The 14,975-nt window shown below is 40.6% G+C and overlaps 1 protein-coding gene across 1 annotated transcript; it reads left to right on the forward strand.

Moving 5' to 3' along the window:
- Nucleotides 1–10: 10 nt before the first annotated feature.
- atp7b (ATPase copper transporting beta) lies at nucleotides 11–14,241 on the forward strand. The gene is made up of 20 exons (XM_008424185.3): nucleotides 11–755; nucleotides 4,964–5,729; nucleotides 6,909–7,121; nucleotides 7,193–7,518; nucleotides 7,605–7,678; nucleotides 9,382–9,565; nucleotides 9,672–9,905; nucleotides 10,220–10,311; nucleotides 10,387–10,514; nucleotides 10,586–10,740; nucleotides 10,826–10,960; nucleotides 11,040–11,234; nucleotides 11,643–11,825; nucleotides 11,906–12,086; nucleotides 12,577–12,717; nucleotides 12,786–12,928; nucleotides 13,037–13,240; nucleotides 13,315–13,432; nucleotides 13,515–13,617; nucleotides 13,877–14,241. Exons 1-20 carry the CDS (start codon nucleotides 600–602, stop codon nucleotides 14,091–14,093), a joined length of 3,948 nt encoding a protein of 1,315 aa, XP_008422407.1. The 5' UTR covers nucleotides 11–599; the 3' UTR covers nucleotides 14,094–14,241.
- Nucleotides 14,242–14,975: the final 734 nt, after the last annotated feature.

Consider the following 14,975-nt stretch of genomic DNA (forward strand, 5'->3'; position numbering starts at 1 on the left):
AAATACCAACACAGAGGTTCACAAAATGTTCAAATGGTTTTACTTTGTAAAAAATACATAGAATTTGTTTTTACATTAATATAGAGAGTAAGGTAACATTGGATAAGAGACGTAATTTACTTCGTTTTTGAGGGTATTTTTTGCATAACCTTGGATATAGTTAAAGTTTTCAGGAAGTTTCATTTATATTTTTCTGCAGTCATCCTCTATGGTGGTTTGTGAAGTTTGTTGCCTAACGAGTATCCGGTTGACCACACTCAATCAACTTTTATCTTTCCTTATATGGAGTAGAACACATTTTTTAAACCATGTCTCCCTAATCAGTTATTTTAATTGTTTTTACTTTTCTAATCTATGGAAACGCATACTATTGTACAGAAATGACGCTTTGTTTGATTCTATTTGGCTGCTTCTACTAGTTAATGCTTGAATAAATAACTGCGCAGAATGTTACGAGAAAAATGACGTAAAAAGGCGCGTGCTCCTCACCTCGTACCTCCGTAAAGCAGCGCTCTCGCGCCCCCTCTCTCCCTGGACTTTTGCCCTTTTTACTTTCTCTGGAGAGGATTAGCCGAACACCAGCTCAGCCCAGCTCCGACATGTTTTCGCCTAATGGGTCGAAAAAGCAGTCCGGCTTCGAGTCCGGGGCAGCCCGCGGTTCTGGGGAGCAAATTTGTATGGTTGAATGTGGCTGTAAGCCGGTGTGCACCTGTGGCTCTACCTGCGACCCGACGTTATGTGCGGCGGAACTGAAGGTAGGCCTGAGGAACATTTGCACTAATTACTCTGGGAGAACTGCTGGAGGAGTTTAGATATAAAGTTTTCTTCGTTAGTTTTAACTCGTGGAAGTCTATAAAACTACTATTAGTTTGTTTTATTTCTAAACGGACAGAAGTTGGTGTATTTATCTCTGGGAAAGTGGTTTAATTACAGATAAACACCAACATGTACCTCCTATTAGGCCATAAATAATGGATTTCAACAAGAACATGGTTAATAGCCCAGACAGCCTAATAGCTTGTTTTACCCTGTTTGAAATAACTTAATTGATACGTTTCTTGAGTTTCTTGCATGTAGAACCTGTTTCAAGTCGCCCTATGTAACATCTTAGTCAGTCTTTGACTAGACCCAGGTCTTTCTATTTCTTTATTCTGAGTGAACCTTTGGTTGATCCACTGGTATGTTTCGGTTGATTCCACCTTTAATTGTGACCTAAAGAGGACCTGCTGCAGCAAACCATGAAACTTCTACCTCTTTACATTCGGCATGAGGTTCTTTCTTTTTCTAAAAATGCTGGATTTGGTTTATGCTTTTGTTCTGGTGTTCAAATTGTTTCCTTTATCTGGCCAAAGCACATGATCTTTGGCCAGTTACCAGTCAAAAGTGTGGATGCAACATCCTATTGAGTTGGATGAGAACGTTTGTCCAAACTTTTGATTGCTAGAGTACATTCTCTGTGATAACAAATCACTGTTTGGAAATTCTGTCACACACAATGCTTTGATTCCTGTCCACAGTAAAATCCCATATGTGACAACAGAAAGATTTCAGTTCAACAGCCTCTAGGTTACAGATCCGGCACACTGTCTCTGCTGGACTACACTCAAACATTTAACCACTGGCTAACAGACCTTATCTGTTAAGTCCAATAAGTCACTAGGACATCACACGACGTAACATAAATCCACAAAAGTTTATCAGTTCTAATTAGAGAGTAAAACACTCAAACAAAATAAGGTCACACCTTTTCCCGTACAACTTCTCCTTGGAATCTGACCTGGTCACTTCTAGGAAAACATAAAGGTCAAAGGTGCAAACTTAAAATACAGGAAACAAAAATCATTCCAGCTGAAGCTTATCTTCTTTCTTAAGTTATTATTCATGAAAAGTATAATTTATCTAAACAAGACTTTCACATCTGGGGTTGTGAAAAAAATCACATTGTTCTTTAAAACAAAACAGATCATCAATACTTGCCAGGCATTTATCACTGTTCCCTTCAGAAGCTGTACCATAATAGTAGCAGCTCTAATTTATTGCATGCGAAGCATTCCTGCCTACCATGTTGTACAATACAATACGCAAATATTAGGTCACATGTTTTAAAAAATGTCCTGCGTGGCACACTTTTACGTCTGGCAGATGTAGCTCAAACATTTTCATGGTGCTTAAATTTCAACTTCAATGCTGTTGTCCAGCAGAGACTTTATGGTATAAAAACCATTTCATTGTCTTGCCAAAATCTTGTCATGATCCTCAGGTTCAGATGGCTCCTGTCTTTTTGCACCTTAGATGTTGCCATCTTAGTTTATTCCACCATCGTTCCAATTATACCTATTGGAATTTGGCAAAACTGTGACTGAAACACTTTACTACTGGCAGAAAAGACAAAGAAGACGACAGTAAGTAGTAGAAGGATGATGGCGAATTCGCAAATGTTTTTTGAGATTCGCGGAATATTGGCAATCCATGCAATATGTTTTGCAGACATTTCTTCCCTCTTTATTTTCATTTGTGTACTTGTTTTCTATTAGATGACTGTTCCCTTCTGTCAGGCTTTTCTCCTTAAGTAGTCTAGTGATCCTCCACTAGTCTTCTCTCACTTTTACACTTGCCAACCTGCTTGTCTGCACAGCTGTTTTCATCCTTTTATTCCTTTCTGTCTGCTCTCTCTTCCAGCTGTTTCTAGTTTCCTCTGATTTGTTCTTCTGGTTCTCAGATCATCCTCAGTACATACGCTTGCCTCCCTGCATTACTCTTCACTGGTTCCTCCTGCCACACAATTACTTAAAAAATAAACATAAAGCTACAATTAGGTTTGTAGTGCATTAGAGATGTTTACACTGACTTCTGTGGCACCTTTAGAAATATAAAAGGTTCTCAGATCATTTGTCTCCTCTGTTGTAATTTATTGTTGTACTTTGAACAGCAAACACGGCATTGTTTGCTATATTTCATGTTTGCTTACATAATTGGTTCCCATCCATGTAGTATTTCTCGTTTTTTTCTCTTTCTTTACAGAGCATAATAAATATAAAGATAAAGTTTTGTGTCAGATTTTCATAAATTATGTAATTCTTGTATTATTAAGTTCCTAAATTGCTACCTATGTGTTAAAATTCATTCAGATTGTGAGCTATTTTTTTGCATATTATTTAGGAATTTTGCTGATTTTGGACAACCTGCACCAAACTCTTTGTGGTAATTCAATGGAGTTGGCGTCTCACTAAGTATAATAAATATTTATGATCAGCTCACTGTGTTGATGTAAAGAAAGAAAGACAATCAAAAAGTTTGTTTTGGTTCATGTCGGAAACTGTGACTAAAATCAATTATAAAGATTGCAAATGTGCTATTAATTACAGTATTACATTTGATTTCAATTATCCTGTAGTGTAGGTTTTTTCTTAGTGTGCCTGACTGAATGTGAATTTTATTTAGAGGATTTGACAAATCAGTTTTGTTTTTAATTTAAGGCTGCCATTACATGCTCACATATTAAAACGTACATGACTCCATCTTTAAGCAAATTTGGAAAGACTCACTTAAGCATATGCTTGTTGATTCTTGAGGCTGTGCAGAAAGTAAGGTAAGGTAAGGTAATTTTATTTATATAGCACATTTTCAGAAACAAGGCAATTCAAAGTGCTTTAGATGACAAACGTAAAGTAAAAGTGGTTGGGAAGCACGGCTTTAAATCACTGGTTCAGTTTCTCTGCCTTAACTGTTTGTGCTGCACACAACATGATCAATATTATATTTGTGCAGCCATGCAGTGGTGCCATAAGCTTGGTGGCGTTTTCCTGGGGTAAAGGCTACAAATTCATTTATCTGCCTCTATGTCCCAAAAGGGAATTTATTGTCGCTTTGGATGATTGCTTCGGCTTAAAAGCAGTTTATGCCGAGTTTTTAGCTGAGTTTTTATTTATTGAACTGTAGTAGTCAGTAAATTGGTGTTGACTGGATTGCATCATTATTTTATCCATATTCGACTATGAGGATATATCTGAGTTATAATCAGCATGGACTTGGCTCTATACTTTAAACAATTGCTGTGAAAATCTTGTTCTGATTTTGCATTGTGTTTAATAAAATGACGTGGTATACACTAAAAACCTTTGACCAGTGGTGATCCAGGAGCTCTTAATAAGGTTTGACTTTTCCCATCGCAGTAATAAGGTGCCTTTAAGCGGAGTCACGGCATCAGGCTTATGAAACGTGCTGCTCACGAGGTTATTATCTCACCCCCCCCACCCCCAAACCTGCTCTGCTGGGCTGGAGATGACAACCTCCGATTGTGCTGATAGCTGTATAATAAAGATATGTTCTGGACCTGATTTGATTTTTACACTTCAGGCCCAGATTGTACTTCAAAATAGAAATATAAAATGCTCTGTGGAAACAGAGAAACCATCTGGTTACAGCCTAAAGATCTCTAAATTACAAGTGCACACCAAAATTTTAAAATTTTTATTTTGAAAGAAATTAGTATTGCCATTCTTTCCAATTCCATATTGTGCAGGATAGCTAACTCTGCATTATGTTGCTAATTTATATGCAAACCTAAAAGGGTCCTTTTGAGTGGCTGAGAAGAGGTTGATGTGAGAGCCTGGGAAGCAGACATTTCAGTGACGGCCACAGTTACAACGTGCTATTGTTAAAGGATTCAGGAAACAAAAGTAAACCCAGACAGCTGGGCTACATTCTGGAGATTGAGCAAGAAGTAAAAAAAAACAAAAAAAACTTTAAGTCTAGTTTCTTGCCTTTTTGTTCTTATTGTGTCCATAGAGCTGTGAAATTTCAGAAACACCGGAAGCCTAAAACAGCCATGAACATGTGTCTGCATTTTACACGTTTGATTCAAAGATTATCTTGAGTTTACTTTTTTTTCTTGCTACTACTTGTGTCAAACGTTTAGTGATAAATAAAGTGAGGATTAATGCATTTGCTCTCACTCTTTCAGAGGAATGGCCCTGACGTCGACCCAACGGCCTTTGACAACTTTGCTTACGAGTATGGAAGCCAGAGTGAACTCGACCTGTTGGCTAAACCGATCTCCAGAATCAGTTTCAAACTTCTGGGACTCGTCTCTGAACAGCAAGCTGTGGAAACCACTCTCGGCCGTCTTAATGGAGTCTTTGCCATCATCTGGTCTGTATCAGATAGTCTACTCCAGGTGGACTACAATACCTCCATCACCACAACCAAAGAGATTGCACGGCAACTGCAGACCTTGGGATGTAGAGTTGAAGCAGCCATACGAATTAAAGTGGGTGGGATGCGATGCCAGTCCTGTATCCATGCCATCGAGGGACAGTTTGGAGGGCTACCAGGGGTCTCACACATCCAGGTGTGTCTTCAGGATAAAACAGCCCTAATCGTCTATCAACCTGTTCTTGTTACACAGCAAGAACTAAGAGATAAAATCGAAGATATGGGATTTGATGCCGCTTTGTTACCTGAGGATTCATCCGACGGAGATCTAAGCTTTTGGCAGAGTGACTTAATCAATGCACCCATTCAGACTGTAACTGTATGGATTGGTGGGATGACCTGCAGATCATGTGTGCAGTCCATAGAGGGCAGGATCTGTCAGATGATTGGAGTGAAGTCCATAATGGTGTCGTTAAAGGAAGGGAAGGGAACAATACGCTTGGACCCCAGTCTGACTGATCCAGAGCAAGTTAGGGCAGCTATAGAGGAAATGGGCTTTGACGCTTCACTTGAAGGTAAGACGTGTTACCTTTCATTGACAGAATTTCACCACCACAATGTAAGTTCGCAGGTCTTACTCAAAGTCACAAGGCGGAATCTGATGGTTGAGCTTTTGAGGGATGTTTTGTTGGTTCTGTTTCAGTAGAAATGCCTTTCCAAACAATTATCAATTATCCTGAGGAGCAACTGATTCTAACCTAATGGTGTTAGGGATGAACTGTAGATTTTGAGGGGACAGAAAGGGATCATACCTAATGAGGAGGAGGATTTGAGGAACAGGGATCCCTCATCATAATCATCTCTTTATAATGATTGTGTGTGATATTTGTTTTCTGTTTCTGTGATGTCCTCCAGTTTGGTCTGGGCTGTGTTTGGTAAATTTAAAAATATCAGTAAAAAGAAAAAAACAAAACACTGAGGTCTCCTTTCAATTTAGATTTGGTAGCAACTAGAAATACATGGTAAGGTTGATATTTGCCAGTCAACTGAAGTATATAATTTGGAGTAAAACAACCTGAATGTGTCATTAACCACCTTCTGATTTGGTGTCATCTCTCCATTGTCTGCCCTGCTTCATGTTATGATTTGCTTAGTTGGTATGTTCATAAAATTTGTTCTTATTTGTAATCAGACAACCTTCAACTTGGTAAATGGAAAACAGATTGAATTTGGTTTATAACCTCAAGCATTCTTTGTTCAGAGCAAGTGATGGTGATTGAATCTACTTGTTAAAGATTGTCTTTTAAATGCTGCCACCAAAATAATTTCTTCAAGCGTAATCTCTGCCCATGTTTGATACAAAACCTGCCAAGAATCTGATTTAATCTTCAAAAAATATCTTACATATGTTTTTAATTTGTTAAAAGTATTAGGTTTGCAGGGTGAACAGTTTAATAAATGCCACATCTAAATAAAAATGTGTCACCTTCCAGAATTAACTGTCCGGCTCAGCATTTTGCCAGGCAAACATACTATAAAATTCTTGAATTTCTTTAGGTTTGACAACACTCTGATAGTTCAATCCCTACTATTCAGTTAGGAAGTCTCATAATTTGTGCATGTTGTGCACAAATTCTGAGTATTTTTTTTTTTTTACTACTTTTTGCTGTCAGGGTTGAGTTTTCCAGTTCAAATTTTTAGGTATTACTCAGTAAAGGCATAGCTGGTTTGAGATTGCTTCCTTTTTCTTGAAGAGCCTCTTCAGACTCAGGAAAAACAAGACCTTGCAAACCTGAGCTCAATCAGCAGGCTGGGAATGAGCAACGGTGCTGAATCTCAGGTAACCCCTTGGAGCTCCCCCATCAGCTCCCCTGAAATGAAAGCAGAGAAATGCTTCATTCATGTGACAGGAATGACCTGCGCCTCCTGCGTGGCCAACATTGAGAAACACATCCTCAAACACAAGGGTAAGTTGGAGCAATCCTGCTTCTACAACTGATTTTCTGTCATTAGTGATAGACTTCACTTTATGTTGCAGGAATCATTGCAATTCTGGTGTCTCTGATGGCCGGAAAGGCGGAGGTGAAGTACGATCCAAATCTCATCGATCCATCCGGAGTGACTCAGCTCATAGAGGATTTAGGCTTTGGTGCTAAGCTGATAGAAGACAACGCAGCGGCACACGGGAAGCTGGATCTGCAGATAACAGGAATGACGTGCGCATCATGCGTGCACAAAATTGAGTCCAAACTCATCACGACCAAAGGCATCCACTCAGCCTCAGTGGCACTGGCCACTCAAAAAGCTCACATCAAGTTTGACCCAGAGATCCTCGGAGCTCGTGATATTGTCAGGATAATTCAGGTATTCATAATCTAAGGTCTTGTTTGGTGTTTTTGATTGGTTTGAAATGTAATGTCTTGACTAGAACTTCTTGTTTGGAATCACAGAGCCTTGGATTTGAGGCCAGTCTGGAGAAAACTGGGTTCAAAAACAACCTCGACCACTCCGAGGAAATCCGACAGTGAGTATTCTGACTAAAACCTTCTTGAAAAAAAATGGATAGCTCAAATGGATAATTATTTTGAAAATTATCTTGAGATTTCTTGAATCTAAACTTGAATCTGAAGATAGTTTATTCAGAACCAGAATTTATGATAAAATATCATACTAAAGGGTGAGAACCCTATTTCAATTCACTTTAATAAATATGTTATTGATCCCAGAGGGAATTTAAATGTTGTGCCTAGGCCTGTCACGATAACAAATTTTGCTGAGCGATTAATTGTCTAAAAAATTATTGCAATAAACAATAATATTGTTTCAAGACCTTTTGACACTGATTTAATGGAAATGACATAATGCATGCTATTTCCTGCCATAGATATACACTTTATTTTCAAAAGAACACATAACACTGGAACTGATAAACTAAATAAACAAAACAACCAGAAACAAAAATAAAATGGATTCTCAGTCTCCATTAACAAAAAACGTATTTGAATAAAAACTAAACAACATAAAGGCAAAGTGGAAATAAACACTGCATTCAACCAAAAGAGTGCAAATTATTAAGTCTGTATACTATATTGCCCCTCAGTAATCACTAGATTTAAATAGAGAAGACGGGCACATCCGACTACCTAATGCAATAGTTCACACTACACGATTTTTTGCCCCTATTTTCTCCTTACGACAATCTTAGATCATTGGCCGATCTAAGATTGTCGCTGGTGATTTCATAACCGATCATCCGCTCTGATCTAAATCAGGGGTTTTCCCCGACTGGGAGCTTAACGCTGAATGTGACAGGTAGCCAATCAGAAAGCACGGATTCTCCTCCGCGCTTTCTGAGGGAAAATTAGGAGGGGAATCCCAAACAGCTGACACGGCGGACATTGGAGATGATGTGTGGAAACAACATTAATGTTTATTCAACATTTTGTGCAAAGAATATAGAAATGACAAGGAGAGGAGTTGGAGCCAAATTGCTACCGCATAAACCCGGTAAGTTTTTAACTGTTCTTCGTAAACGTGACATATAGGTTACAATGATTTTCATTCAGTCAGGACTTTACGCTGACTCTAGCCACATACATCACAGGTAGATTCTAGTAAAGCATTGATTAATGCCTGGTTTTAAAAGCCATTATTAGTAGCCATTATTTTGTGCCCATGTGGCTGGACACCACACGGCACAATCGAACCCGATCGAACCGTTATATCTGGATTTCTGTCGGCTAATGTGACTCTCAGGTTTAGAAAATGGACCGACAAGCTGCCGACAACTCGTGTCGTGTGCGCTGGACATTACACAAAGGAAATGAGGAAGAGAGGGTCAGTGAAGAGCACCGGAGTTGAGCCTTTTTTCATTCAGTGTCATCAACAGAAAGAAAAAAAGGCAGAAAGAGACGATAATGTTGATAATTAAAATGAGGTCGATAGGTTTAATTTATCGTGCGATTAATTGATTTATTGATTTATTGTTTATCGCAACAGGCCTAGTTGTACCTGACATTTAATTCAAGATTCTTCTTTTTTTTTTTTAAAGTACCTGTGAGTTTTATGTTGAAAGTTCAGCCATTCATCCCTGGTTTAGGCCTTGTAGGAATTTTTTAAATCCAATTCTCTAACACCCTTCATTCACTGAAAATGTACATTTTTACATCAAAAGACTGAAATATGCATTATAAAGTGGTTTTATATTTTTCTACTGTTTTTCCTTAGATGGAAGAACTCCTTCCTGCTCAGCCTGGTCTTTGGCCTGCCAGTCGTGGGCCTCATGATCTACATGATGATAATGGACATCCAACACAAACAGCACGGAGGCTCCATGCCTGAGGAACTGAATGTGCTGCCGGGCCTTTCCCTTGTCAATCTGGCCTTTTTCCTGCTCTGTACACCTGTGCAGGTACAAAGAAAACAACAGATTCGGATTTAAAGTTTCTCTTTACATATTTAGCAGCCGATCGTTCCTGTTTAAATCTGCTATGAGGTTCTGGGGTTTTTCTGCTCAGATTTTCGGAGGACGATACTTCTACGTCCAGGCATATCGCTCACTAAAACACCGCACGGCCAACATGGACGTGCTGATTGTGTTGGCCACCTCCATCGCCTACATCTACTCCTGTGTGGTCCTCGTCGTGGCTATGGCAGAGCAAGCCGCCCAGAGTCCCGTCACCTTTTTCGACACTCCGCCCATGCTCTTTGTGTTTATCGCTCTCGGACGATGGCTGGAGCACATTGCAAAGGTTAAAGATAAAAATATATTTTGGGTTTTGCTATCACTGTTATGTTATGAGCTTAAGATGCTAAAAAACATTTTGAGCATTTTCCCTACTGTTGAGTGGAAACATACATAGTTTCCACTCAAACTATGTATGAATGTAATTACTAATGTGATTGTCTTCTCATAGAACGTGCTGGTTTTTCTTTATAAGAGTCATTCACAAAACAAATGTGGATTTGTCCCCAATGAGTCAAATCAATTTATATGCTTTAATTTAGTTTAACGATGAAGTCAAATGTCTTCCTCACTGAGCGGAGGTCCATTCTACGTTTTCAGAGCAAAACCTCAGAAGCTTTGGCCAAATTAATGTCACTCCAAGCCACCGACGCCACAGTGGTCACGTTAGGACCCGATTGCTGTGTTGTCAGGTAAAGCCCTCGATATGAAACTGCACAGCAATAACCCAGCTGCATAACCTGCAATGACGCATTTGTGCCTTGCAGCGAGGAGCAGGTAGAGGTGGAGCTGGTCCAGCGGGGCGACATCGTCAAAGTCGTCCCTGGAGGAAAGTTTCCCATTGATGGAAAAGTGATTGAGGGAAGTTCTATGGCGGACGAGTCCTTAATTACAGGTACATGGAAAACAGTTTTTGTGTGCAGGTGTTGCTGCTTCATTAACACATCATCGTTTCCTCTTTACCAGGTGAGCCGATGCCCGTCAGCAAGAAGGTGGGCAGCTTGGTGATTGCTGGCTCCATTAACGCTCACGGTGCTCTCCTGGTGGAAGCCACGCACGTCGGTGCTGAAACCACTCTGTCTCAGATAGTTAAACTTGTCGAGGAGGCACAAACATCAAAGGTATCACGGTACATTTGAGTTTACCTTTTGACAAAACTTTTTCATGCTGCTTTTTGTGTTTGTTGTCAATTGTTTTTTTGTGCAGGCCCCGATTCAACAGTTTGCGGACAAAATCAGTGGCTACTTTGTGCCCTTCATTATTTTCGCGTCCCTGCTGACGCTGGTGGCTTGGATTTCTGTAGGATTTGTCAACTTTGACATAGTGAAGGAGCACTTTCCGGTATGTGGGATTTTGGATAATTTCACTTGCCAATACACAAGCAGATTCCACAAATCTCTAACTTTCGACCTCTGTGCAGGGCTACAACCAGAACATCTCCAAAGTGGAAGTCATCGTCCGCTTCGCCTTCCAGGCGTCCATCACGGTTTTGTCCATCGCCTGCCCCTGCTCTCTGGGGTTGGCAACCCCGACAGCTGTAATGGTGGGAACAGGAGTTGGGGCTCAAAACGGAATCCTCATCAAAGGAGGGGAGCCACTGGAGATGGCGCACAAGGTAAAGAACTAACACACGGACATCTGTGGGGAAAGGATTTGAAGGACAACAAAAAGTTTGAAAAATCTGCAGCAGGTGGTATCAAAGCAATGATTTATGCATGGTGTTATATTGATTTTGTCAGGATCTGGATTGATTTGGGTTGTTAGGGGTTTTGATTTACTGATTCTGGTTTTTATTATTATTCTATGTTCCTTAGTCTCTCAATTACATTAGTTAACTTCTTTATCACTAGATCATTTCTCACATAGATCTTCACAAATAAAACTACCGTTTCCCCCCCAATCTCATCATCACTGCTTCATTTACGTTTCATTTCAGGAACAAAGTTTTTGTCTACATTTTAAATATTTTTTCTGCTTAAAAAATATAGTGTCCTTGAGTTTTCTCCTCCCTGATTGACTACAGATCGATGTAGTGATGTTTGATAAGACCGGCACGATAACAAATGGCGTGCCAAAGGTGACTCGCGTGCTGGTGTTGTGGGAAATGGCCCGCATGCCCCTGAGAAAGATCCTGGCGCTGGTCGGCACCGCAGAGGTCAGCAGCGAGCATCCGCTGGGCACGGCAGTTGCTAAATACTGCAAAGAGGTAAGAATTTTTTGCACATGTGCGCCACCTGACAGCCTGAGTTGCTCTGCATCCAAATAAAACGTGTGTGCATTCAACAGGAGCTGGGCTCGGATGCTCTGGGATACTGCCAGGACTTCCAGGCAGTTCCTGGCTGCGGGATAAGCTGCCGAGTGTCCAACGTGGAACATCTGCTGCAGCGGAGCGACGAGACTTTTTTCCTGCCGGGAGTAACCACAGATGAAAGCAGGCTATTCTCTGCCGAAGAGCCCACCCCCACAGGTCAATCTACCTCACTTTGAAGCACAAATTAAGTTCAGTTCCACCTAATTTTTGCGATATATTTCCACTTATGCTTTAAGTCAAACTAATACTTTTTAGTTAGTTCCATACCGGCCAATTGTAGAAACAAAAACAGAGATTGAATCTCTGGCCTTCTGGTGCATCATAATTCTGCACCAGAAGAAGCCAGACGAGGTAAATCCAGACATAAACAATGGCTGAAAATTCTAATTATGAACTTTAGCAGCCTATATAAACTTTGGTACAACTCTGACATTTTTTTAATTTAATCCTTGGACTTGGAGAATGATGGACTTCAAATTGGCCTTATAACCCTTCCCAAATTCATAAACAGCAAAAATTGCTTCTCTTAATTCCCTACTGTTGTCTTTCCACCTTGATGTATCATTAGCACACATCTGAATATCTTCATATTATCTTCATTTTGTTTTTAAAATATGCAAACACATTTCCTTTCATGTGTTTCTAGCTGAGGGGGCATCGTACACTGTCCTGATTGGAAACAGAGAATGGATGAGGAGAAATGGCCACCACATCAAAGCAGATATTGACGCCGCCATGTCGAGCCATGAAACCAAAGGACAGACCGCCATATTGGTGGCGATAGATGGTGAGGTACGGAGTAACAGGCTTCATCACGTCTTTTCACCACACTGACTTTGTCTGTGCTTTCCGCAGGCATTCTGTGTGCCATGTTGGCCATCGCAGACACAGTGAAAGCGGAGTCAGCATTAGCGGTGCACACCCTGAGCAGCATTGGTATCGAGGTGGCCATGATAACCGGCGATAACAGGCGAACGGCCAAAGCCATAGCAGCACAGGTGAAACTCTCATACAGACACCAGCAGACAACTAAAGTGTGTACGAGGATTGTAACAGATTTGGGTTTTTGATTACAGTTTAGTTTTTGGTTTTACATGTGATTGCAGGTGGGGATCAGGAAAGTGTTTGCAGAGGTGCTGCCATCGCATAAGGTGGCCAAAGTTCAGGAGCTGCAGGGCAGAGGGCGTCGAGTGGCCATGGTGGGGGACGGCGTCAACGACTCGCCCGCCTTGGCCTGCGCTGACGTCGGCATCGCCATCGGCACCGGCACAGACGTAGCCATCGAAGCAGCCGACATCGTCCTGATCAGGGTGGGTGGCCGGCGGTGTGGATTCACATTGGTGAATTGGAGGGGTCTCAACCTGAGGGTTTGTCCACCCTACAGAACGACCTGCTGGACGTGGTGGCCAGCATCGAGCTCTCCAAGAAGACGGTGCGCAGGATCAGGATTAACTTTGTTTTCGCTCTGATCTACAACCTGCTAGGGATTCCGGTGGCCGCAGGTGAGGGCTGAAACTGTCTGTCAGAATTCATGTTCTTAATTAAGTGGAAGTGCAGCAAACTTATCCGACGGTGTGTGTTTAGGTGTGTTTATGCCCGTTGGCCTTGTCCTTCAGCCTTGGATGGGATCAGCTGCCATGGCCGCCTCTTCTCTGTCAGTGGTTCTGTCCTCTCTGCTCCTGAGGACGTGAGTCATAACTACTTGTTTTTATAGTTTTTGTCCTAATTTTGCTACCTTGCCTTGCAAAATTATAATCTAGGAAATTTAGCGGTATCAGAGAAAAGAGGGCTAAAATGGCAGATTCGCAAAATATTTTGAAATCTACGTCATTTTCCTTCAAATCAAAGATGATGCACTGCTTTGTGTATCATTTTGTTTACTCTCATTTAAAAAAATAATGTTTTCTCTTCAGTATGTTGTGCAATAACAGCCAGTATTTTTGCAGGTATAAAAAGACATCATTTGAGCTGTACGAGTCCCGTGCCAGAGGCCATATGGGCAGCCTTCAATCATCTCAGGTCAGCACACATCTGGGGCTGGACGGGCAGCGCCGCAGCCCGTCGCTCTCCAACACTTCTCGAGCACAGACGGGCCAGAGACCGTCCCGTAACGCTGCCCAGGAGCGTCGGAGCTATCGGACGGCAGATAATTTTACCATTTAAAAATCAATAAAAAAAATAAGGGAAATAAGTTCTTAGTTCTTATGTTTACAAGTATACCAATGTACTTTGTTTTGATATTTGACTGTATTTATGTATTTACTATTTTTCCTGCTTGTAAACTCAATTACGATAAAATTTTATTCCAAGTGGTTTTTCTTGGTTTATTTTTAGCAGATAGCAGCCATGTGATTGAACACATAAATAACACTAATGTGAATAATATTTTTTTTTTAAAACCACAACCTAACGAGTTAAAAAGGGGAAAAACAAATTTCTTTATCTGATTTTGTATAGATAAAGCACCATGGGTTAGCCTTCACAGAAACATCATTTTAATGTTTGTTTTGGTCTTTTAGAAAAGTGAAGGAGAAGAAGAGCAGTGGAGAATGCCAAGGATTTTTTTCCCCTCCCACTTTTATTTAAAGACCTGCCAGGAATAATTAAAGGAGCGCATTAATCAAAATGTCTGGCTCGTGGATTCTATAGTTATCCTAGAAGAATGAGCTTATTCACTGTGAGTAGACTGCAGGCTTATTAATATGACTCTTGTCTTGTACTCGGACCTCATAATGGGCTTCTTTTTTCACAGCAGCTTGACATGTGTTAGCAGGAAGAGCAGAGGAACACTTCAAGCACAGTCATTAATAATGTTCCTGATTACATGTGGTATGGCAAGCCCACAGAGCAATAATTAGCTCAGCAGAAGTTTAGACTCTAGAAAAATGCTTCATATTAATCCAATTAGATCTTCTATTTCACAACTTTTGTTGGTTAATAAACAATTGCGTTAACATAATATCTCAAAATTGTTACATAAAAAAATGGAGTCAAATTTTTTGTAGGATTTCATGTCCTTAGGAGACAAATTTGTGACTAATCAAG

The sequence above is a fragment of the Poecilia reticulata genome, chromosome 2 (genome assembly GCF_904066995.2).
Source record: "Poecilia reticulata chromosome 2, P_reticulata-male-v2, whole genome shotgun sequence".
NCBI classification, from domain to species: domain Eukaryota; kingdom Metazoa; phylum Chordata; class Actinopteri; order Cyprinodontiformes; family Poeciliidae; genus Poecilia; species Poecilia reticulata.

What these genes read in the sequence shown, in the direction of transcription:
- atp7b (XM_008424185.3), top strand. Translation starts at nt 600, where the DNA reads ATGTTTTCGCCTAATGGGTCGAAAAAGCAGTCCGGCTTCGAGTCCGGG. An exon ending in CCAAAGCCATAGCAGCACAG is followed by an intron (nt 12,929 to 13,036) that starts GTGAAACTCTCA and finishes ATGTGATTGCAG; the next exon opens with GTGGGGATCAGGAAAGTGTT. An exon ending in AGGGATTCCGGTGGCCGCAG is followed by an intron (nt 13,433 to 13,514) that starts GTGAGGGCTGAA and finishes GTGTGTGTTTAG; the next exon opens with GTGTGTTTATGCCCGTTGGC.